This window comes from Lepisosteus oculatus, chromosome 5, assembly GCF_040954835.1.
Source record: "Lepisosteus oculatus isolate fLepOcu1 chromosome 5, fLepOcu1.hap2, whole genome shotgun sequence".
NCBI lineage: Eukaryota > Metazoa > Chordata > Actinopteri > Semionotiformes > Lepisosteidae > Lepisosteus > Lepisosteus oculatus.
Window position 1 is genome coordinate 33,296,465 of NC_090700.1, and position 24,859 is coordinate 33,321,323.

The window sequence follows — 24,859 nt, forward strand, 5'->3', positions numbered from 1 at the left end:
AATGAAGTTAAAAAACAATTATCGTCAGGAAGAATTCTATTTGGTCTCTAGCACATGTGATCGCATGATTTGACTTGTGCCTCAGACTAAAATTTGCACTGAAGTAAACTGAAACACTTATTGGCTTACATATTAAACCCTCTGGAATGGGCACTTTGGATGTGTCTTTGCTTTGTTTCCCAAGGTACACTTTACTGTAATACTAAAAACAGAGTCTCAGCATCCATGCCAGTTAAGATTCCTTACCACACCGAGATCAACTGACCTAAGGGATTAAGTAAAACAATTTAGCAGCATGGAAAATTCTCCTACTTACCATTTGACTAAATTCACACCCCACCTTTCTTTCATTTATGCAGAACTGTGCAAATATATTTGAAAACCCCAATTCTTGAACGTTTTTATGTGGTTAAATCAAACCAGTATAACATAAATAATAATAATAAAACTGCAAAACAACCAAAATGTCAATGTCTATTACTATGTATGAATTTAAAAAGCCACAAATTTAAAAAAAGCAAAAGAAACAATTTTTACTGAGACCTTTTAAGAAGGTAGGCTGATGGAGTTCGCAGTGTTGGGGGAGATAACTTACAGTATAAAACGTTATCCATTACAGTCATTAAGTTTCTCTTACAAATGATTAATTTTTAAAATGAACAAGTAATCCATTAAAAGAAGCCTTTCCCAATACGTGTTGTCTGCACATATAGATAGGAATCCCATAGTTCTGTAAATACTGTAGCAATCAGAAGAACTTGACTGTTGAACATTTGATCTCCAATGCACTTTCAAGAAATGTCAAAAAAGCATATTTAGTTTTGAATTATTTTAATTTAAGAAGTTATCAAATATGAATAACATTTCTTCAATAAACCAATATTATATGTGTAGAAATCCCAAATATATTAATATGCCATAATACAGTTAATTTTATTTATACGTTTTTCACAATCTTCAAAGTACTGTACAATAGCACAGATGCACATCAGAAACAAAAATAAGGTGGGGAAAAAGTCCAGCAAAATAAATTAGAAAAAAAAACATTATGAACTTCAGGGAAAATAGAGTTTGTTTTGAAAATGTCAAAAATGTCAGAGTTTCAAATGGACTTGGGCAATGATTGTCACCAATGTGATGCTGAACACAAGAAGGCTCTATCACCCACGGTGTGGAGCCAGGTCTTCAGATGGTACAGCCAATCCAGGATTAAGGACTGGATTTGCTCAAGAAAACGTTCATATGGAGGTAGACCATTACATGCCTTCTACATGAGCAGAACTGCCCAATTTAATTGCCCTGTAAAGTGAAATTGACAGTAGATGGAAGTTGTGTTGATGCACAACACATTTAAATGGCATACAGACTGCAGGATGTTGGACATTCTGAAGCTTATTTACTACCAGAAGTAACACCTTTAAGTGAAGTGTTAATCTCGATTAAATAAAAGCATTTATTTATGTTTCAGCATCATATAGGCAAGGGTTTTACTTGAGCAATGTTAGGCAGGTGGTAGAAAGAGACCCTTGCAATGCTCCCTTATATGTGTTCCAAATGATAACTAGGGTCAAAAGTAACACCAAGGTTTCCAACGTCCATTAAAGGTTTGATTTCAGCACCGTCAACAAAACACTTTGCAACTCTGCAAAACTGTAATTGGGAGCCTATAAGCTTAAGCTAGGCCTTGTTGGTTTAGTTGAAGGATCTACTGCCTCCAAATCTTAGTTTTAGACATCTATAAAGTGCAGGAGTAGTATCTAGTCTGCAGGTGCATCTGTGCATTAGTGAAGTGAAACACAGCCAAGAATGACAAAACCTCAAACAATGAGGCAACGCATACATATTAAAAAGCAATGGTCCCAGCACAGAACATTGTGGAACACCCTGAGTAAATGGAACAATATGAGTTTTACAACAGTGAAAACTTTACAAACTAAGTCCTTGAAGCCAAACCAATGAAGGGAGACAGTGTCAAGAGTGGCACTTAAGTTCAGAAGAACCAAGAAGAATTAAGTAACTCACAGTCAGAAGCCATTATCAAATCATTAACTACCACCACCAACTAAATCCTTAACAAGTGCTGTTTCAATATAGTCTGTCAAAACCAAAACTGTTCAGAGCACATTACACTCAAAACTAAACTGTAAATTAATCTCCCACCACTAGTTAACACCACTGAGTGAGCTTTGAAATAAGAACCTTACAGTAAAAAAACACAATGTATTCCAAAGTGTCCCCAGCAAAAAACAGCAGGTATAAAGTCATTTCCAGATGTTCAATAATAATTGCTTCTTCCAACCATTTCCCAGTTCCTTCTATTTCTCTATATATTTCTGTATCCCTTTTCACTTGTTGTATCTGCACATGGATAATGTGGGCTACAACAGACATTTAAATCAAACAATATCTTTATGGGGTATAAAAATCAGCAATGTTTATTGCTAAACTTTAATAAGGCCTTTTAAGGACAGGATTCTACCAGCAGCTGCTGCATCCCAGTTATGCACGTTCTCACCCAATGCCACAAGGTTAGGAATACTGAAAGTGTAACCCATTAACCCATTTTTTTAATTAACTGAAATAGAGAAGTGATGGTCTGATCGGCATAAACACTAATATATAAAACCGTGATGTAACAGCACATGGCCTTCTGCGCTTTACCCTGTTCTCAAACTGGCCTTTTTCAAATAGATACATTTGGTTCATGCACCCATTTCCTTCTGAATCCTTAAAGCTACTTGATTGATCATCATGTTTTCTTTTTGATCCAAAGGTTTATTCTTCGGATTATAACCCAATCTTCCTGTTTTTTTGTGACTACAATTCTTAAACAAGAAACAGGAGAATTGGTACTTCCTTCTATATTGTTTTTCTCAAACTGCCCATCAACAAAATCACCAAGTTTGATATAATGTAAACATTCAACTCTATTCTCCAACATGACTGGTTTTGTTCCCTGTTCCACCTCTGCAGACTGTAGCTTGTCCTTCATTCTGTCCTGGGAGCCCGAAAGGATCGAGACACGTGATAACATAGCTGGTTTGTGCAGCACAATGGTAAAGTAGCTACCTGGAGATGGAGACTTTCCCCAGAAGTAGTCTTCTCCATTGTCATAAGCTTTATTAGCAGTGTACTTCTCAAACTGAGTGATGTTGGTAAAGATGTCTGCTGGAGGGTTGTCAGGAATATCACTGGGATTCTCTTCAAAATCGTCATCCTTTAAGTGGTTCTTGGTCCCTTGAAAGGAGGAATACAGCCCCACATGTTGAAATAAAGAAGGTCTGAAACGAATCACTTCCTTTTGAGCAAGAAGTGCTCGGAAATGACCTAACAGCCAGTCACAGGGCATCTCCTGGTAGAAAAGAAAAAGAAACTGAGCAAGTCGTGGCAGGTCACTGGAATGGTATAGCTTGCCAATGTAGCCAAGTTTGGAAAATTCCAGGGTCACCCAAAATGAGTCCTTTCGCGATGTAAGGAACTTTTTAATGGAAGTGAAAAAGTTCTTGGAGCAGAGAACATCGTCTTCTATCATAACATAGTAACGTGAGAGGTTGGCACAGAAGTTGAAAAGGAAGGCATAGTCCACATTCTGCTTGGAACGGAAGTAGACGCGGTCGGGCGCGTCGTTAAAGTTTCTCTTCAGTCCCTCTAGATGAGGGTACTGCTCTTGAGGTGCATGAATTACCATTAGATGGCCTTTCAGGACATGGTGTGGGAACCTCAAGGAGATGTCCTTCACCACCTGAATGTTCCAGTCCTTGTCAAAGTCTGCAAGGAGGACCACCACCACCATCTCTTTCAGCTCTTCATCAGAGGACTGTGTAAAAATAGAATTGAGCGTTTCCAGGAGGTAATTGCCTTTCTTTCGCTTGACCGACGAGAGTCCCACCGTGAGGTATTCTGAAAGGAAGAAAATGCATTACTCTCTCATACTCTCTAGTAATGTCATCTCTTCACAAAAATGCCTTTTTTACTAAGTCTTAAGGTATTTGGACTCAAACGCCTATTTAATATTTCACACTTGCCTTTTGAAGCCATATGACTGATGTAGAGGTTAGCAATTAGAATTAGTAGTTGTGATGACAATGGTCAAACTGGTCTGATATCAGAAACTTTAAGTGGATAAAGATACAATGAGGTTGAGTGTTGAGTTCTATTTTGCCCACCAGAGAAAGGATCTTCCAATCAAGCCTACTTAAGCACGGTGACAGGTGGGCACTGGATAAACCTATTATTCACGTAAACTAGAAACTCAAATGAGCCCAACCCCATACCAATCAGAGGTTCCTGTGAAAAGTATCAGCCTGCACAACAGGAATTAAACACAATGTCAAACACCTGGAGAACAATCTACTAAAAAGTAAAGGGGCAAATTGTAATTGCTGAAGAAATCCTGGAAGGGATTCTGTAAGATTAAGAAAGTTATTTGTCTACTGTGGAGTGTTGAAATTGACGAACTCAGTTATAAAATGGACATTACAGGATGAGAGAACATGAGGCTTCTTTTTCCCCACTATTTCTTTCTGAAGAACTAATCCTTACTTGGTTTCCAATTGTTTTTGTTATACACCCCCTCAGATTGGAATGGTTCATTTTGTGTTCACATCTTGGTTCACCCTTCCAAAACCTGTAACTTCACACAAGGCAGGAGGAGGAATGCACACCTCAAACCCACACACCCTTGAAATATTTATATGGATATTTAGATATTTATAGACTACATAACCCTGTATATGAGGCTTGTCCTACACTGACAGGACTGCAAGCCTACAGTGATACCAGCCTAAATTCAGCTAGTCACCTAAACACCATGACTTCAACTCTGCAATGCCTGGATCACAGAGCTCAATCTGCAACCAAGAGAGTGCCTCTTCCAATTGCACCTCTCAAGAGCAACAGAACCATAATTCCTGAGAGCAATAGAACCACCTCTGCTTGTCCTGCTGCAAAAGAACCAGATAACGCGAGCAGATGAACTCCTAAGAGTACTTGGCTTACAAGATAACATTAATTACACATAAGTCTATATATTCACTTATTATAAATTGAGTATGCATGGTAACGATACACTGATCATTGCAATATACAGTATATATTCACATGCTCTGTTGGCACACTCTGCTGTAGAAATCTGACTCATTATTCCTGACCAGGCGCGAGTGCATTTTAAATAAGATACCTGTGGTTGTATGTGACACAGGCATAGATGAAAGACAGGGATGGTCACTCATAAAGCCCTATTCATGATAATAACATAAGGTGACCATAGCTGGACACTGACTACAAAACTCAGGTTGGTAGCTGCGTTTGCATACATAGACTGCAAAGGAACCTAAACGTAACCTAATCGTAAAGGTTTATTCCATGCAGAAAGGAAAAGAAAAGAGATGCAACATTTCAGCTGTGGAGTCTTCTTCAGGTGCGTGAAGAGGGCTTTACACCTGAAGAAAGCTCCACAGCCAAAACATTGTCTTCTTTTGGTTTCAGCAAACTTCTACTTGTTCCTTTGCAGACTATAAAGTTCGCTCAACACTCCTGTGGGGGATAAACCTTGTGTGTCTTCTCCCAGTGCTCTCTGGAAATGGCCATTACCTCAAACCTTCACTGGACTGCATTGTGACTCCTTGCATCCCTCCACTGTGTTCATTAAGTCAACATCATAGCACTGATTTTGTGAGCAAGTTCCCAATGTAAACTTTTATTTTTATTTTTTTTAACTTTGACACCTCTTTATTTGTTGTTTGTTTCAAAAGTTAATTGCCTAGGAAAACAATCTGCCATCACATCCTGAATATAAAATCATGTGCTTTGTGCCACAGAATAAAGTGAATGTATCCCCAAAATGTCTTTTAATTCCTGTATGGAAAGATATCTGTACACTTGTAGTCATATAAAGACAAGAGCAATGCAGTCTTTTAAAATATATTACAGTGACTACTAGCAGTAATATAGTATAGATTTAACTAGCCAAGCTTACTTTGTTTCTGCACTGGAAATCCTGCCAGGAAGTGGTAAGAGATATTAAGCGGTGAAGAATCATTTTGCAGTTCGGTGAAACTCTGCAGGTTTTTTTCAGAGTTCAGCTGCTGTGAGACAATCTCTCTTGCCCATCGCTTCTCTTCCTCCTGCAAATGCAAAGCACTTTTAAGATTTGTTTGTATAAAACTGGCATTGACACTTTCTACCTTTTCGTCTTTTATGGTTACTTGAATGGCCAAGTGCTGGCTTTGAAAAAGAAATTGATGGGTTCAACTGGGATTAACTGGTGACTTCCAAGACAAAACTGAATTTTCATGAGTATTCCCTGAGTGAAGACGATGTAGATGGAACGGGAGTTGGGGTTAATCAGACAAAACCATCATGATTAGAAATTTCAATAAATTATTGTATTATGTATTACAATAATATAATTACATTAAATGGTTTGCAATCACATCTTTACATCCTTTATTGTCAATGAAAGCTCCAAATTTAGCAATAAATCTTGCAATTAATCCCATATACACTATGCTTACAATGATAACATTAAAATGGCATTACCTGCTAAAAACACAAAGAGTCATCACTTACAGACTGATTAGTATTTCTGCACAGCAGGAATTAAATTAAAGGAATTAATTGTTGTTTAGTCATATCGGTGCCAACCTTTATCAAGTGTAACTTGTGATGTGGACAATATCAGCACGTTGTACAATGAGATCTCCTTAATTGTATGAACAAAACTCAAATCGTAAGCAGCTTGTTCATATGTTAAAGGAAGTATAGATCTAATGAGAAATCTTGTTTAGACACTGACTCAAAAACCCACGAGAACCCATGGCTGTCCTTTTTCTATTAAGCAATAAAAAATAATGATAGGAGTTCACGTACAGTGGATAAATCCCCCTTGTTATTTCGTGTAATGTAGAGGACAAGGACGAGGCAAAGAAAAGGCAGGTAGGCGACAGTCTTCTTCCAATAGATTCGCATTGTCAATGGACGTCTGAAGCAAGGATGGCAACACTCCCCGTTTCTAGAGCAACTCGATCAACCTGTGGAACTGAAGAGTACAAACACGTCAAATCTGCCTGTTCCTGACTGCAGGACTTCCCAGTGCCACTCATTTGTTAAACGTACTAGACTGTACTCCTCTCAGATACTTAAAGATCTTACTGATTAATGTCACTGATAAAGTTAACTTCAGATTTCCCAAAGAGTAAGAACTGAAAACAACAAAAAGACATCATTACTCTAATTCCTGTGAAGATTTTCTAAAACACAATGGAAAGCTCTAAACAAGTGAAATCCTGAAGATACTGAGATCAGGACTGTGAAGTCCTATGTGATCAAATATGCTGTATTATCATTTCACCCCACAAATTTTACTACCTTTAGCAAAGAAAACGTGGTTTATTTCTACACAAAGCAGAAGTTTTCTTTGTCCTGCGTGGAGTGATAAAACAGCTTGTAATTTGCTGGCATTCCCAGTGGTCCACGTGCTCAACAATGATAAGACTGGACTAAAACCTGCTCCTCAGATCCAGCATCACGGGGGGAGGGGACAGGAGATTGGGGAGGCTTGGAATGCTGCAGCTTACTGCACAGTGTTTCTTCTGTATGATTCCTGTTTATTGGGTTCTTGGTAGGAACCCTGGAAGGGGGTGGGAGTATTATGTCAGTATTTTGTTCTATTTTTGAAACTTTTAAACAAAAAATAAAACATTCTTAAAACATAAAAAAAGAAAAAAGTTAACAAATAACTGCCATAGCCCTTGTTATGTTAAAACTCTGAAAAGAATGGCAGGCAAAATTCTACAAGTCCTATACATCCCTAAATGTGGTTTAATGTATTTTTTGTATTGTTCCTTACTTTCATGAAAATCGATTATATGGGTATAATAGGAATTATATGGCAAGGGAAGTTTTCCCTCAGACAAAACCTTCAATGTTCTGCACTGGTTTCAGCACCGTTTCCTCTTTAAGAACTTGCCACAAGTCCTTTTGAAATTATTTCAACACCGCTTTTAAGGATACTTTAAACAACTGCAGTAGTATGGTGCAATTCAGTGGATATATCAAGATACAGGGTGGGCGTTGACCTGCCTGGTACAGAGAATGATATCCTGTTCATCTTCATTACAGGAGGCATGAGTCTAGGACTCTTATTCTTTGTCTGTCCCCTGTTGCATAAAGTTTAAGACATACAGTATGGGCACTGTTACACAACATTTAACGTTTGTTAATTTTACTTTACATAAAACCACTATCAATTTTACTAGACTTTTTAAATCCAATAATTTATTTTTTTTAATTTTATTGGATGACGCAGTCTATGCATTATATTATGAAATACATTCATGTGACCTAAGCAGTGCTTTGAATAGTTCTTAAATCAAAGACAGTATTCACATTACTATTACAGTACAGCTCTTCATAAAGATTAAATTAATTCCTGTGATCATGTGGGTTTTGCCCACAACCCAAAAAAGAATGCTGGCTAAGGTAATTGGTACCTCTCTTTTTTTTTTTATTAATTTAACTTGCAGACATTTGTATCCAAAGCAACATACATTTGTACAAGTTTGGCATTTTACTGAAGCAATCTGAGTGAAGTGTACTGTACCTGGTTCATGGGTATAACAGCAGTGCAGGAATTTAACCCATGACCTACTAGGAGCAGTACAGAGCCTTAACCAGTCCCAAACACACTGAAAAGTAAATATGAAAAGCAGGTGTGCAGCTACCAGATACAGATGCAGCCATTCAAAGTGTGCGGTACAGACACGTACCGCAGGTAAGATGACACGGGGTACCGCGGTGCGTGATTGGTTGACTGACAGGGGCACTCGTGATCCGTTGGTCTGTCGTAGAAAGACTTACTGTAAACGTCTTTACTGTGCCCGTTGTAGATATTGAATTTTACCACTGAAGGGAAATCTTAGTAGCTGAGCATAAAAAGAATAAGAGCATACTGTAACGCGTGTGAAGGCCATAAACGATATTAATTTTGGAACGTAAACATACAGTATATAGCTGGTCTCGGTACTTTAAAGAAAAAAATACACACCAGTATTCCATTTCTCCCTAAACATTGTAAGCTTCGAAGTCTTTAACTAACGTGATACCGGAGTCAACAAGCATACTTTTAGAATTTGATTAAAAGGGAATATAATATGGAATCGCATATCTCAAGAATTTAATAACGGTATGATTATATCCGTGTTCTGCGGCAGGGCTGTGTAGGGCTGTTTCGCCTGCCTGTTCATGCGAGCTGTCTTGCAGCCTACTGGTCTAGGTGCGTGACTACCAACTGGCAGATTGTGTGTTCGAATCCAGCTGGTGCTGGACCTTTCAGTTTTATTTATTTATTTTTTAATCGCGTAACATAAACATATTACCGTATGCAAACTGTACTGTATACAATATGTATATGTATATTTAATGTCTTAACTGTGCCCGTTTAAGTATTGAATATTCATATCTAAGTTTACCACTGAAGGGAAATCTTAACATAAACATACAGTATATGACTGGTCTCGGTACTTTAAAGAAAAAAATACACACCAGTATTCCATTTCTCCCTAAACATTGTAAGCTTCAAATGAAACCACTAAATAAAGACATAAATATAGAAATCTTAAGATTTGTTTTATTTAATGTTGGTAGCAGGATGAACTGTCAGAGTGTATATTTTGTCGCAAAGTTGCTGCAAGATGTTAACAGTGAAAAAGGTATTTAGAAATGAGTTATTTCAAGATGAAAAAGAAAACATACTCGAAACATGGTTTCATTACGACCAGAATCGGTCTTGAGATATTTTTAACTTGATTTACAGTATTTGAGAGGTATGTCTTAACACCAATACTACAGTGCTTAAGTACTGCTCACGTATATGTTTCTAGGTTTATATTATGCATTTCATACGGTCAAATTACTTTTGAGCAACTAATAAGAAGCGCGAAACGGTATGCGTTTTAGTTTCGTTTTGTGCTGGAAACCATGGATTGATTAGAGATATCAAGTACATACAAGTCATTTTTTAAATGTTGTAGTTCGTCTTGAAAAAATGTTACGAGTACATCATCTATCAATAATTACACAGGTTCTGTTTCCACATTGCAGATTTTGGTTAGGTATTATCAAATCCAGTGGCGCTGTGTGTTACTTTACTGAGTCCCATGTCACATGGTCTGTGATTGAAACCTGTAAAACCGGTTTAATTCGTCATACCCAGCACTCTTCAGGTGTGAGGGTCTTCTACTCAGAATGAAACGCTAAAATGTTTGTGTATATTCTAATGGTAGTGGGGGCAGGGTGTGTGGGAACAGGTTTGGTTGAAATTGCATTGGAGATCTATGTTCTTCACACCTGAAACATTTTCTCTGAAAGCATTTTCTTCGCAGTGTAACCCATCTTGTTACAGCATGTTACAGTTTACTATTATTAACCATATTCATGTTAAGTGCTTAATGTAAAATCTTGTAAAAATATATTTTCATTGTTCAAATATACATTAAGTCTGACTATCATATAATAAGTTAAATACAAAACTAAAGAAAAAATAGGGTTAAATATAATTCAAAATATTTTGCTAACAATGTTAACTGTTTATGAATAATAAAATGTATTAACTAAGGAGTAGGATGGCACAGTTGTTAGTATGTTTTTTGTTTTGTTTCTTTTTCATAAATACAACAGTAGTACCTGATGTCTCAGTGGCTTTCAAAATTAAATTATGCATGCAAACCTGTGAACTAGAAAGATAACTAAGATATCCATCCATTATATTCCATAATATCCATGAAATATATGGCGCTGAAATACAGTATGTGTGACGCATAAAAGACACCAAGGGATTGGGTAAGCTCCCATCACAAAAAAAACTGCGAACCTGCACCACAGCGACCATAGTACAGTATGGAGACCAAGGCGTTTTACGGGAAGAGACGGGGTGCTTCTGCCGCCCCAGCTTCCAAAGAGCGAAGGGTAAGCAAATACAGCAGGCTTCATCTGAAATACACGATTACAGCGCATATTACAAGGTATTATTGCCGTTTTGAATTTTAAATTCAATTATAATTATTTCTTCGTAGCCTGTTCTTCAAGAAAACACCGCACGGGCGAAACGATCTACCACCAGGACAGTAAAAAAGAAAGCGGTAAGACGGAAAAAAAGAAAAGTTTATTTTGACTTCTGTTCCGCGACTGATGAATACTACTGTGTGACTTTTTCTTACATGAATTATGTTATTTTGCCACAGGCCGTGGGTCTCTGCTCTCGGCCACTGGCCAGGGTGCCAACCTGTAGAAGCAGCACCTGTATGGAGACATTTCAGCAGCAGCGGGAGCATTACGATGCATTACTGGGGAGGATTGGGAGGCTACAGTTCCAGCAGTCAAACAGTTGAGCAGCTGTCTCCCGAAAAGTGCCTCTCCCCGCCGCGCAGGCTGCAATGCCTGGCGGAAGCTCTGCCCCCCGCAGAGCACACACCGCCTCAGGACACTCCCGGCCTCTCAGTTCACCACCGCGCAGGAATCTGTTGATGCCGTCCCCGCCGGCTATCTCCCCCCAGGAAGCACAGCGGAATTCACAGATGCCAGTGGGACGAATAATTCTGCCAGATGTCCAACTGCTACCCATCACCCAGGAGATGGAGGGGGGGTTGTACTTGCAGTGCATCGGCATAGACGGGAAAGCAAGAGCCGACCGCTACGCCGCCCTCGTGTTTCGAAATCTTGTGACTTTTGAAATTTACTGGGGGTGGACCACATCTGTAAATTTCGATGGGTCCAGAGGCAATAGTGCCTTGCCTTGCAATCTCCGGGAAACCATTAGTACGATGGTGAATCGGAGATTCTCAACCCTTGCTGCGTACGACTGGAAAATAATTCGTGATCGGATCAACGAAATGCTTCTAGGAGGAGGCGGTCTTTTCCTCTTGTCTAACAGTCTGTCCACAAACAAAACATTCCTGTTAGACAAGAGGAATTGAAAAAAAACAATGTTGTCAATGAAAACCGGTGTGTGTGTCTCTCCCTGCTGGATGTCCCTCTCACAAAATGCTGAATGAATAAAATAATTTAATTGAAAACGAGTTTGCGATTGTCTATTTAGAGATGAATGATCAGTGTCGCAGTTTAAATAATGTGAGTCAGGAAACTAACACAGCGCCACCGGATTTAATAACGCAATAAAAACGCTATAAAATAATGTGACACAGTACAGCACAGTACAATAATACTGACCATGACTTTAGAAGCATAAATTACCTTACACTCAATTTAAACACAAGCTGTCTTTCTGTATGAACCTCTAAGCTGGTTCATACAGAAAATGTAGAAATGCATTAGCCTGATTATGATTAAAAAACACATAATTAAACACGCGTTTGCGATTTAAATCAGAACACGATTTAAATCAATATAAATGTTTATATTGTAACGCATACTGTCCAGCCTCCATTTCTCTATAAAAATTTACTGTTGCACACACACACACAATAGAAGCAGGAACCGCTGTCAGAAGGGAAGATATGTTCAAAATATCGCAAATATCGATCATGTTGCGATATTTTGAAATATAAAAGTCAATTGATTGTCCATAATATCGCTTACCTATTTTTTCGAAGAAATGTTTGTTAAAATAAAAGTCCAGCACCAGCTGGATTCGAACACACAACCTGCCAGTTGGTAGTCACACACCTAGACCAGTAGGCTACAAGACAGCTCACATGATTAGGCAGGCGAAACAGCCCTACACAGCCCTGTCGCAGTACACGGATATAATCATACCGTTATTAAATTCTTTAGATACGCAATTCCATATTATATTCCCTTTTAATCAAATTCTAAAAGTATGCTTGTTGACTCCAGTATCACGTTAGTTAAAGACTTCGAAGCTTACAATGTTTAGGGAGAAATGGAATACCGGAGTGTATTTTTCCTTGTGATATTTTAAGCTCTAGTTGAATGATAGGTGTCGCATTTTAAATCATTTTCGTAGCTAGAAATTATGAAACGCCCTGTTAAAAGCAAGGAAGTTTTTATGCCCGTTGAAGTAAAACAAAATGCCTGACAAAGTATGGCTTGGACAGATTCCAAGTGCTTGTACAAATGTGCTAAAGAAATTATACTTTGAGTATACAGCTTGTCCAAAGTCATCCATTATTAATACTATTAGTAATATCTTCAGTAAAGGCTTTGATGCATAAATATTTCTGATAAAGGTAGGTTGTGTACTTTTGTCCAACTGAACAATCTTGCTTTCATAAAATATACCAACATTTTAATGACTGATGATTAACATGCTGTAATACACAGTTCAAAATTAAAGGCTCAAATGCTGTACATGAGAGGTTAAAACCTGGCGGTTTTACAAGGCGACGCCGGATAGTAAGTCACGTGACACACGTGAACTGCGTGATACCGCGTGATACCGCGACACGCCCAAAGGGGTATGCCCCGAAATACCTCACCCATTTTGAATGGCTGCATCTGTACATCATTTACAGCACTAGATTTTAATATTAGACTGAGTGGGAATTAAAAAATTAATTTCCAGTCAGTACTGACGTAATTTCAGACACACCTCAAACAATCCTTGACAAGTTTTCCCAACAAACGTATTATTAGAACAAAGATAAAAGTAATAGGTTTATTCCATGCTGAAAAAAGAAGAAAGAAAATGTTCTGGCTGTGGAGCCTTCTTCAGGCGTGTGCAGCCTACACATGCTGACGCAGCTACTCACCTGAACTGCATTCTTTTTTTGCTTGCAGTAGTTTTTTCTATTTTGCGATTTGAAAGTGCCATGAAATACTCATACTGCCAGCACAGCCACAGTGCTACCTTAACATAATTTTTAAGAGCTCCTGGGTCAATTTTAGCTCCATGTTTTCCTTAAGTAAACTTAAAGATGTCAAAGGCATATGATCTAGAAACAAAACAGGTGTGGAAAATATGAGGATCTATTTACAGTAGGAAACCTTTGTACTTAGCAAGGCAAAGTCCATTAATCTGGTTTATTTGAATGAATGTTAGGGTTTATGATTGCCTCCTTTTTTGGCATCAGTTTAAAGGAAAGACAAGTTACTGGGCTGTTCATAGCCTGCAATTTTTTTTTATTATTTTTTTTTTTACAAGATATACAGTAACAGCCAAACACAGTCTGCCACTGACAGGACATAATATGGAACACCACAAATCATGGGACTTCGCTAAAATTAAGGGAAAGGGCCTAATCAAGAACGTGCCCTCACTATAGTGCACGTATACTCACAATGTGTGGGGAAAAAAAAAAATTTTATCACAAAGCACTGAGCTTTTAAGAAAGAAAAAAACGAAAACACCCAAAACTTGATTGTTTAAGAAGTACAACTCTTAAATTTATATTAATGTTTTGGATTTCATTTTCTGGTTTTGATGGCATTTTTAGGTTCTCAGTAACATAGTAAACCAGTCAGGTTTAACAAACTATAAAATAATCTAGATCATTGGTCGACTTTTGAAAGATATGAAGTGTTCCCCTAAATTACATCATCTCAGTTTCAGCATTCATCTCTTAACTTTCACGGTTTTTAATCCATTAACTTAAACACATTTCTCTAAAAGCATAGCACCTGTAATATGAAAACTAATCTTCTCTGAAGAACTTTGTTCCTGCTTACATTCAAATTGGTGTCCACAATAATCCCAATGTATTACAGATGCTTCAGTACTCCCTCATGGCATTCCTTATAATGAAAGCTTGGGTTTTTTGTGATAGGACTGAAATAATGTGACTGGCTTCCTCCAATCATTTATGTCAAATCTATTAGCACCACTGTTATCCTTGATCCTGGGTTGACTTCCGAACCTCATGCGTAACATGGTAAAGTGCATTTTTCCCCACCCACAAAATGCTACCAGACTGCATCATTAGCTGTACATGTAGAGAGAAATAGGATTCAGATTTTGTTTTTGTTTTTTAAATCTCATTGTTGTTGTATACTACAGGAGTCCATAAATCTGCACTGAATACTACAAATCTTGAGAATTCTGAAGCTACACTAGTATCTTGACTAAGTTACACACAAGAGATCCTTAATGTCTTGGAGCCCTCATGCTGACTTTGTGGGGTTGTTAAGGTGATTTTAAAATCCTTTGGCTTGCATCCCAGGCTTTACACGGCCATGTAGCAGATACATTATCTGCTTGCTGCCCTCAACATAACCTTCTCTCAGTAGATTCTGGTTTACCATGTTCCCACTGCTTGTCCGTCGTCCGTGGGTGACAGAGCCTATTGTTGCTCTAGAACACCACTCCAAAACCAGCCAGAGGCTTTTTTTTATCTAACATCCAAATTAACCTTTTTAATCAAGGATTTGATTGTGCTTGTCTTATCTTCAGCGTCATCTACAGCGTTTTATTGGCTTTGTAATTTTACTTAACTGCAAAGTGCATTGAGATAATCGTTTTCCAAGGCAGTATATAAAAAAGTATATTATTCTTAATAGAAGTTATCTAGACATCTAGAAAATTAATTATGGTTTGTAAAAAAGTATAATGTTAATCTATCAATTTTCACTTCAACTTTCTCTACAGCCAGTACTCTATTCATATTATTTCCACCTGAACTAACTGCGCGTTTTGTTTCGCTTCTTCCGCTTAGCAAAACAAAATATTGGAGTTGCTTTCATTTATTATTTATTGCCTCCCGTTATCTAATCACTTTCAGTGCATCATTGTCACTCACAGAAGACAGACATTTTAGAAGCGAAGTACTGTACTTTACTATGCACAAAATAGTTCATTTAAAACCACAGCAATAAAAATTGGATGTAACGTTAGTTTTAAAAATCAACCGAATTCGTGTTTTGCGTAAGATGCAAGCCAGCTGAATCTAGTAGGACGAGGGGCATCTGAAGTGTTTTCTATATTTTATTTAAATGATAAAACCACGTGCTTTAACACTAAACGGAATGTTAGGACAAATTGAACTCGATGAGACTGCGCGAATGTACTACACCGGTACACAGCTAGTTATTAATATGACGCGTTTCAAGGTAACTTTACGCTGTTCTTGTTTAACCGGTTTGTACAGTAAAACCGTTCCATACTTGAACATGTAAAACATAAAAACGGAAACCATCCGTTTACATACAGACTACATTAATGTTGGATGAATAACCAGAAAGTACCACTGTGGCGTGCTCATTAACTTGACCTTACCCATGTCGTTATCTCCATAAATTAATTAAAGAAACATTTAAACCGTCTTTATATCCACATGACGTCAATTTGCGTCTTTTTAAATCTTTACATAAGAGAACGGAACCTACGCAAATTTAATGTTAATCTCGAACTGATCAAGGCATATTTTCAAGGCAGAAACGTACAGCGGTTCACTCACCTCTAGGTTAAATTTTGGAAGTTCCGCTTGGATCGTCAAGCGATGAAAACTAATCCCATACCCTTTAAACCCAAAGGAGCCGGTTGCTCCTTTGAGGCCATTGATGTAATAACATGAGGTTATGTGTCGCACAGCCCAGCTTCGACAGTTTAATCCGTTTATTTTAAGTGTCGGTACCCTGATGCCAATAGGCGGAAGTAGCTTTTGGGAGGAAAAAAAGTAATGTAGGAAGAGAATAAAACCACAAAATTTGCCTGCCTATCTGAACACGGGTATCTGATTGGCTATCATGGTGTCGTTATTAAAAGACTAAATTAACTACAGCAAAACAAACCTCGGCTTTAAGGTCATTTTCTCAGGCTGTTACAAGTGTGGTAACCAAGAGTGCGACGAACGTCCTTCTATATTAAGCAAGGTTCAATGTGTTGTCCTAAAAGGGACATTTCGTGATAGTTTCTGAAAAAAAAATCACTCCAATTTACGAGGGTAAAGTTCCCGGAAGGAATGAGGGCTTGGCGAGAGGCAAGGTCCGAGTCGAGTAACGAAAGGTAGGCGAGAAGGTTTCCAAGAGGATAAGACAGAAGGTAACGTTAAAAGGCAGTTCCGTGATTCAAAAGATCCAGGTGGATGCTGCACATTGGTGGTGGTGGAGGGGAGTACCCATTACCTGTAAAGCGCTTTGAGTGGAGTGTCCAGAAAAGCGCTATATAAATGTACGCAATTATTATTATTATTATTATTATTATTATTATTATTAAAAGGTGTAGGTCAGCGAGAAGGCTTCCAATCCAAGAGGGCAAGACAGTAGACGCACTCGAAGGAAAGTTCCGAGGTTCGTAACTAAGACAGAGTAGGAACTCCAAAAAAAAACGACCAATACCGGACGCAGAGTAGACGGTTCTGAAGGGTTTGAGTATTGTGCAAGGAAGACAGTGCGTTGATTGATGGAGTGTCGTGGTTGACTGATTTGCAGAAGCGGTGTCGTTTGGCAGAAGTGTTCAGAGTTGGAGAGTAGCACGGGTGCGTTTCCGTGTGAGAATGTGGTAGGCAGAGGGCGTGACACTCGGAGTGTCTTACCCAGATAATGTATACTTGTGGTTTCTTATTTGGATAAGGGTTAACTTTGCCCAGCTATTAGCGGTGTTTAATAGCAACAGCAATAATAATAAACAGATGATCCATATGCTGTTCTGTGTTTAATGCAAAAACCTTTAAAAACACTCAGTCCGTGAAATGACCAAAACATATTCTGATGTTGTGTGCTTTATTACTGCCTGGGCATTCCAGGCGTGTATTTTTGCATCTCTCTCATCCAGCTTTTTACTGTTTGAAAATACACTTGAGAAGAAATAAATATTATTACTCTTTCTTAATCTCAGTATCAAGGCAATAGGGATAATGCAGTGGAAATCCCACAGATAATTAATGCTTCCTTTTTTAATACTAGATTTTTAACATTTTCATCTTTGCATTTTTAATAATAACCGATTTACTTTGACTTTGAGTAGTAAACAAACTCAGTTTTGCTTCTTGGCAGCGTAAGACATTAAAACGAAAGATAGTTGATGGACATTATCAGATTTTTTAAACTGCATTTAAATAAAATGCCCCATATTAAAAGCTTGAGTAGGGCAAAGAAATTTCAACCTAGAGTCGAAATATAGCTGTTGCCAAACAACAGATTCTGCCATACAACTGTCATCAACGTAACAGAAAATCCCCCCTCCCCCCCCAAAAAAAAACTCAGACTAGCAAAGAGTAAGCAGTTTAGTTACATTTGCACAACAACAGCAGAAACAGTGGTACAAATACATTTTAACAACTGTCTTCAGCGGATTTTGGATCCTAACTTTTCCAAAGGCAGCAGTGAGTTTTAGCACCTTATTAACTGCTGATTTCACGTGGATCTGCTACTGTCTCACTTTCTCTGTGTCTTGTGCATCAAATTTAAAACAACTACCCGCTTGAGGTTTTAATCTGAATGTTTTTAAGATGGTGGGTTGCAGGAGGTTACCTTGAGAAACATCCCTAGTAGTTGTGCTGTAACGTTTATAGATTTCATCATTCTTGACCTCATGCAAAGTGGTGTTTTTGTACTTTTACTTATAGTACTAAATATCTGCTTAGGTATGTTCCCCTTTCCTTTAACAGTATGTATCCCAGAAATGATTTGCAGCACCAATTATACCTTTGGAGGCATTGCTGTGATATAACATCACTCCCTCGCCTGGTTCTGTTAAAGCTGGAGGATCACAGAGGGATAGTCATTTTGCAATGGCTTGCAAGTCTTACAGGATGAGATAGTGAGTTTGATGCAGGAGACCAGCTCCCTGCGGAACTTTGACTGTGTGCAAGCGTACAGGTACATGTTCACAGCAGCATTGCTGAGGCCCAGCATGGTGCCAATGTCAGCAGCCACATTGATGGGGATAGAGTAGTCGTTGCGGTTCACACCATAAAAGGCTGTCCGCAGGATTATCTGGGTGATGAAGCGAGTGACAGAGAGCAGGGCGAAGGTCATGGAAACTGTGATGAGGAGAACCATTGACTTTCTCTTTTTGGAGCGGAAATAGATGGCACATTTGTGGGGCAAATTGGGGTCATTGTGGACCTTGTTACTGTGGACAATTTGACGGAGGGTCAGCCCATTCAGGGAGAAGATGATGATGAAGGGGAGAATGTACACCAAGGCGGTTTGGGACCACACCAAGGTGTGGACATAAAAATCTGTAGCCTCTTGGTTGTAAACGCAAGCCCAGAGCATTTCATGGTCACTCTCATTGAAGCTGGACTTATTGGACCAGTAGTAGGGAATGGCAAACAAGTGGCTGCAGGAATAGACGGTGATAATGACAATAATGGCACACCTTGGGGTGCACAGCTTTGTCTTGAGGCTCAGGGTGTTGATGGCCACAAAGCGCTCCACTGTGAAGGACACAACTAGCCATGTGGAAGCATTGTGAGCACCGTAATTGAAGATGTCCCTCAGGCTGCACCAGGGGTCCCAGCTCCAGTAGGGCTCAACGGTGTGGTACTTCAGCGTGATCTCCAGCACCACGATAAAAATAAGCACCAGGGTGTCAGCCACCGAGATGGCCATCAAATAGTAGGTGCTGGATTTGGACAGCATGCAATTTCTCTTCCAGAAAATGAGGAAGGTCACAACATTTGCTGAAAAGAGGAAGGAAAAGTCATTTGAGAAGTGACACCTTTTTTAGAGCTTGAAAATAAAAACAAAACATATAATCAAACCTTGACAAAATGTGTATTTACATTGTCTGCTATCTGACATGTTATGAGATCACATTTTCGTGCATTTATGTGCTATCACCAATAATCCTACTGTGTAATAGTTTGTCTAAATAAGCTGCCAATATGGTGGTTTTATGGTTGAAGCTGGGAATGATCCCTCAGAAGAAGTCAGTGTTCGAGAAAGACTCGGGGGGGGCACTGAGACATCTGCTTTTTCAGATTGGTAGTGTGTGATATAAAAATGGTTTTAAAAATCATCTTATCATACACTTATTTGTTTTTTGTGTTGGATTTTTGAAATCTTATTCTTTATAAATTTCAGATTGATTGTACCTAAAACAGAATTGTTGGGTCCTTGATAATAATGAGCACACAATCGTCTTGCATCAAATGCACGGCAAACATGCTGTTAAATTATTTCCATTTCACCAACGTTCCTAATTCTTTCAACAGAGAAAACATTCACATTTAATTGGAAAGCACGTGTTACAATCTAACAAAGAAATCAATCCCAATATCTGTCATGCACCGCACCCCCACAAATATACTTGACGTGATTTGTCTTGTGATCATGAGTTTTGTGAAGCACAATAGAAAGTCTTGCGTCACTGTTTGGCAAGTATTTATTAGCTGGTGGAGAGTCTCTTTTAGAAAAAGCACTTGTCACCAGTGGTTTCTCAGATGATCTAAACAGATAAGAATAGAGAGTTGAAAACAATCTCATTGTTCTGTTTCTTTCATTCAAGATTTTGCACAAAGGGTGAAGTAGAAGTTCTTTGCCCACAGGGATCATGCTGGATTTTAAGCAAAAAATATCATCTCCATCAAAAGCATTCTTCAGGGTGGTGTTCAGGGGAAGCAGGGCCAAATCAAACCATTAAGTTCATACTCCGAATGCTTGCTAAAATTGTAGGAAATGGCGGGCGAGGACAGGAGATGTAAAAAAAAATAATAAGATATCATCGGTATAGAGAGAAATGTGATGCTGCATTTTGTTGACATGGTGATTTGTGTCACGGGTTCAAGTAAAATGAAAAACAACACTAAAGACAGAAGGAAGCCCTATGGATATGAGGAGCTCTCGGAGGTTGGGAGCAATTTGCTGAAGGAGTTGAGTATAACCATTTTAACATTCCAATGAATCATGTCCCTAACTTTGTATGATCTAAAGCCAACCAAGATGCCGTCTCAGCATCCAGGAATAGGACAGCTGGTGTTGATTTATTGTCCAAAATGGAATAAGGGAGACAGCAAGCAGTATTTAATGCCGACCAGGTTTAATAAATCCTCTTTGATGCTCCATTATGTTTAATCATGATAATTTAGTTCAAAACTGATGCTTCTCGGTGGCGATTCCGTAATTACTATCCATCTCCAGGTATAGAATTTGTGGTCTAACTGCGGCCTAAAATGTATATTATGAAATTGTGTGGACGTTGGAATATACTTGTACTGTACCATGCCTGGTTGCCTAACAGAACTATAGCAGTATTGTCAGAAGCTTCCTCATATGTTCAAAATTTGTTTAACTAGCCCTGTCGCTTCAGCATGTTTCTCTCTTGTTAGCTCCACCTTTTTAGATCTCTTGTTGTGTTGTTTTTCTTGTTGTTTATTTTTTAATAATTAGAAAGTGTTAAAAAATCTAAAATCATATTAAGAAGGACATTAAAGAATTCATGCACAAGGATGAGCAATGCAGGCAATGAGATTTCAAAACTTAGCGCTTTTATTTTTACAAAGCACTTATAGTCTGTTATTTGTGGAATTGCTGTGGAGCTTATAACGAACATTCAGGTGTGATGTCAACAGCTATGTTCAATCAGCCTCGGCTGTTAGTAGTTCGTAATCATTTCTGACGTCATTTCATCACATAATACCCCCATTCTCTTCTACGCAAATGTCTTTTGCCTCCCTCCTCCAACCAATCTCCAGCTGCACAGCTGCTCCTTGGTCACTCTTCACTCTACAGGAGGGTCCCAGGCTCTTCGTCCTATGGCCAGGAGTTTGGCCCTCATCCAAGCAGGTTAAGCCAAATTTACTGTGACTAAAATACTCAATCGATATGCATAATTCATGGGTGTTGTTATTCCTAGTTTATTACCAATTGGAAGATGTGTGGAAATGTTAAAATTATTTGATTGTCATCTAATATCACCGTTTTTGTTGAGAAAGGTTCCTTTCCTGTATTATGTAATTATGACATCAGCGAATTCTGTATTATCTTGTATTTCTACAAAGCTTTTTTTGTTTTTGCAAAGAAGTGACCCAAAGAATGTATGAGATGAGAGTTAAGATGGTTCCAGAGATGAGAGATTACCAGTTAAGCAAAATTTCTGGCGTGACTGAAATAGAACAAAATAATGCAAATTGTGTCCAAGATCATCAGCCTGAACTGCGGATAGTGGACCTTCAAAAACAAAAAGGGATGAATGTAGCTGACTGGAACATTGTTTTGCAATGTGGGCATGCTCTGTTTTCTGTGCCTTTTTAATTTTTCACTTTCTGTTGGCTCAGACACATCTGTTTACTGCTTTGATTAGCTAAATAAACAATTTGATGTACAGTACGAAAACCATGGATTTAAAGGAAGTATTCTTAACTCAGGCAATATGCTCATTTGAATTACTGCAACACATAATTTTAGACTGACAAGAAGAGTCTGATCCTCCCTTCTGATGGTTACATACACATGTTCAGATTATGAAGTTCATTCAGATGTCCAGATGTTGGAAAACTGAGATATCTAAGGCCCCCTGATTTTGTTTTTTTTGTCTTTGATAACATAGGTAGTAAGATTAAAGGAGTGAATGATATTAAATATAAGAAATGATTAAAGTTAAATAAGGTAATGTATCAACAGAGAGAAAATAGTCAGAGCATCCATCCAATTGAAATGGCTTCTTTACTGTTCAATAAAGGACTGTACCAAAGAAGCTAGTGAGAGGTTTTGGTTCAATAAGTTTATTGCATGTTTAATAACAGGTTAAAAATACAGAGGACCTACCCTAATCCGGCTTCTGGACAAGACATGTTCAGAAGTGTTTTGGGAGTGTCTGTGTTAACGTTTCCTTTACCATACCACACTAATAACTCACATCGAAAGTCATTTGAATATGAAGAACAATGTAAGGTGTACAAGAAGGGTTCAACAGGCTTCTCTCCTAATTTATCCTGTAAAGAACTGCTATGAAACACAGAATTTCCTGACACTTGAGAAATTGTAATGGAGTATTTGTAAAACAGTAGAGTCTGATACTCTTGAAGTATAAATTAGTCTCTAAGAAAAAATAAATACAGGAAAAATGTTTAAGGCACAGATGAAAAGGGCAATATTCATAGGTTATGGGATCTTTTAACAGCCAGGTATTGACTAATTAGGATTTACACTCTTTAGGGAACCTGATTTAAACAGGACAAAATTAAAGTTATATTGTTCAGATTTACTTACTACTAATATGCTCTATGCCAGTTGAATCATGAATAAATTTGTACTGTTTATTGTTTGAACAGGACTATCGATACCTCATAGATGAACACGAAGAAAATGGAATATATATATATAAACAAATAATTGACCAAATAATAACTTGCAGTTTGCTTTACACTGCTGGCATAATTTCTGTACAGCCTGGGGGGTAGAAGATGTGAATGTTTTATCCCATGTAGTTATACCTACATCCACAAGTACAAATTAAATAAACAGCCAAGCAGTAGTAGAATGATGGAGAGATACAGTAGTACCACTGGTGATCTCATTATGGTACTACAGCACCAGCCTGAGAAACATTTTTTTATACACACACACTGTACTTATATGTGGAGGGTTTCAGGGGAGATTGAAATGCACAGTATAAAAGAATAAGAGGGAAAATATTATTTATGGGTTGTACACAAGGTCCGAATGATTAAAAAACACTCATTTATAAAAGTAGTTATTTTCCTCTTTAGTATAAGTGCAACTATAGGTGTCAGCATATGCATAGCCGAAGATAACTGCTCAAACATATCCATAAATATATTTTGGGTTAGGTACCATGTATTTCATGCCGTGATGATTGTTCACATTTTTTCATTATGGTATATGGTACCATGTAATATTCTTTTCCCTGAAAAAACAATAAACAACATTGAACATACAATCTAAGGAAATCTAAGAAACTGTAGACAGAGACCCATTCAAATTAGATGGTATACCCATCCATCTGCCTGTATATCTTGGAATGTGAAGATGAATTAGGTCTTGTTGTTTCACAATGCTAGAAAGCAGATATGTACATGCACAAAGTGGAATTAAAAGTCTCTAGACTTTTAATTAGTTAGAATTTCTAGCATGGCAAAATTCTTGCTCTTAAAAAACCCTGCAAAGTGTTTCTTGCAAGATATCTACCCATCCGTCTGTGAAAGCCAGAGGAGACAGAAGCAGAAATCGTCATACTTACAGGGAATGCCCACTATAGCTAGAACCGGGTAGAAGACTCTCTGCAGCATTACCATCCAATGCCCCTGGTCGGTCATACCTGAATCAGTGGGTTACACACTCTGACACCCAGCATCTGGCACTGCTGTTACTGCTGCAGCTGGGACTTGCAGTTTATGGTTATTGTTCTCATAACGCTCAACAAACAGTTCAGCCTGGTCTCTTAATTCAGATGCGCATCCCTGAGGGATTATCGGGAGAGATCTGTGTTAATCATTGCTAGTCGGGTGCTGGAGTTGTGTTGTGTGGTGAAAAGATCATAAGCAGTCACAGGGGGCTCAGACCAGCCCACTGTTTGTGTGTCAGAGGAAGAATTATTGTCCAGTTATGATTGCCACAGAAGAAGAGTAAAAAACAGTTATTTGGAAAATGGGTTCAGGTTCTACTCCGTTTTTGTTTAATCACAATATTTATTGTTGTCATTTCTATCTTATACATATTGTATATGCATTGTATACATGGCCTTTTCCCCCCAGGAACGGAACAGGACTTCTTGCAGAAGAGTTTTTTTGTGCTCAAATAAGTTTAAATGACTAATGCATTTATCTACAACAACTTAGATGTATACTCACAGAATTAAAATTTGAAGACTGGAGTGACATACCTTAATCAATGGTAATAATAATGTTTATAAAGCATCCTTCCAAACCCAATGTACAGTAGAAATAAACACAAGTATACAGGTTTATACACATGGAATGTAGGGCAATTAGACAAAGATATTGGAAAAAAGGAGAAGTTTGGATTTGAAGAGAGTCTGAAT

General features: G+C 38.1%; 2 protein-coding genes across 4 annotated transcripts; both read right to left on the reverse strand.

The window, feature by feature from the left end:
- Positions 1–814: 814 nt before the first annotated feature.
- On the reverse strand, positions 815–17,084 carry LOC102690465 (alpha-1,3-mannosyl-glycoprotein 4-beta-N-acetylglucosaminyltransferase C-like). Of its 3 annotated transcripts, none has more exons than XM_015342054.2 (4): positions 16,702–17,084; positions 6,871–7,039; positions 5,978–6,125; positions 815–3,900 (listed from the first exon to the last, which is right to left on the reverse strand). In XM_015342054.2, exons 2-4 carry the CDS (start codon positions 6,967–6,969, stop codon positions 2,750–2,752), a joined length of 1,398 nt encoding a protein of 465 aa, XP_015197540.2. In that variant the 5' UTR covers positions 6,970–7,039; positions 16,702–17,084; the 3' UTR covers positions 815–2,749. The 3 variants fall into 3 exon arrangements, with proteins under 3 accessions (XP_015197540.2, XP_015197538.2, XP_015197539.2); XM_015342052.2 differs by lacking the exon at positions 16,702–17,084 and adding an exon at positions 16,368–16,671; XM_015342053.2 differs by lacking the exon at positions 16,702–17,084 and adding an exon at positions 13,728–14,056.
- Positions 17,085–18,603: 1,519 nt separating this feature from the next.
- Positions 18,604–24,134, reverse strand: gpr210b (G protein-coupled receptor 210b). Its single transcript, XM_006628386.1, has 2 exons — positions 24,059–24,134; positions 18,604–19,538 (listed from the first exon to the last, which is right to left on the reverse strand). Exons 1-2 carry the CDS (start codon positions 24,132–24,134, stop codon positions 18,604–18,606), a joined length of 1,011 nt encoding a protein of 336 aa, XP_006628449.1.
- Between the last annotated feature and the right edge of the window lie 725 nt (positions 24,135–24,859).

Excerpts from the sequence above, each read along its gene's own strand:
- gpr210b (XM_006628386.1), bottom strand. The coding sequence starts at position 24,134 with ATGACCGACCAGGGGCATTGGATGGTAATGCTGCAGAGAGTCTTCTAC. Across the intron at positions 19,539-24,058 it reads AGCTATAGTGGGCATTCCCT|CAAATGTTGTGACCTTCCTC; the intron begins GTAAGTATGACG and ends TCCTCTTTTCAG.
- LOC102690465 (XM_015342054.2), bottom strand. The coding sequence starts at position 6,969 with ATGCGAATCTATTGGAAGAAGACTGTCGCCTACCTGCCTTTTCTTTGC. Across the intron at positions 6,126-6,870 it reads ACAAGGGGGATTTATCCACT|GAGGAAGAGAAGCGATGGGC; the intron begins GTACGTGAACTC and ends TTGCATTTGCAG. Across the intron at positions 3,901-5,977 it reads ATTTCCAGTGCAGAAACAAA|AATACCTCACGGTGGGACTC; the intron begins GTAAGCTTGGCT and ends TCTTCCTTTCAG.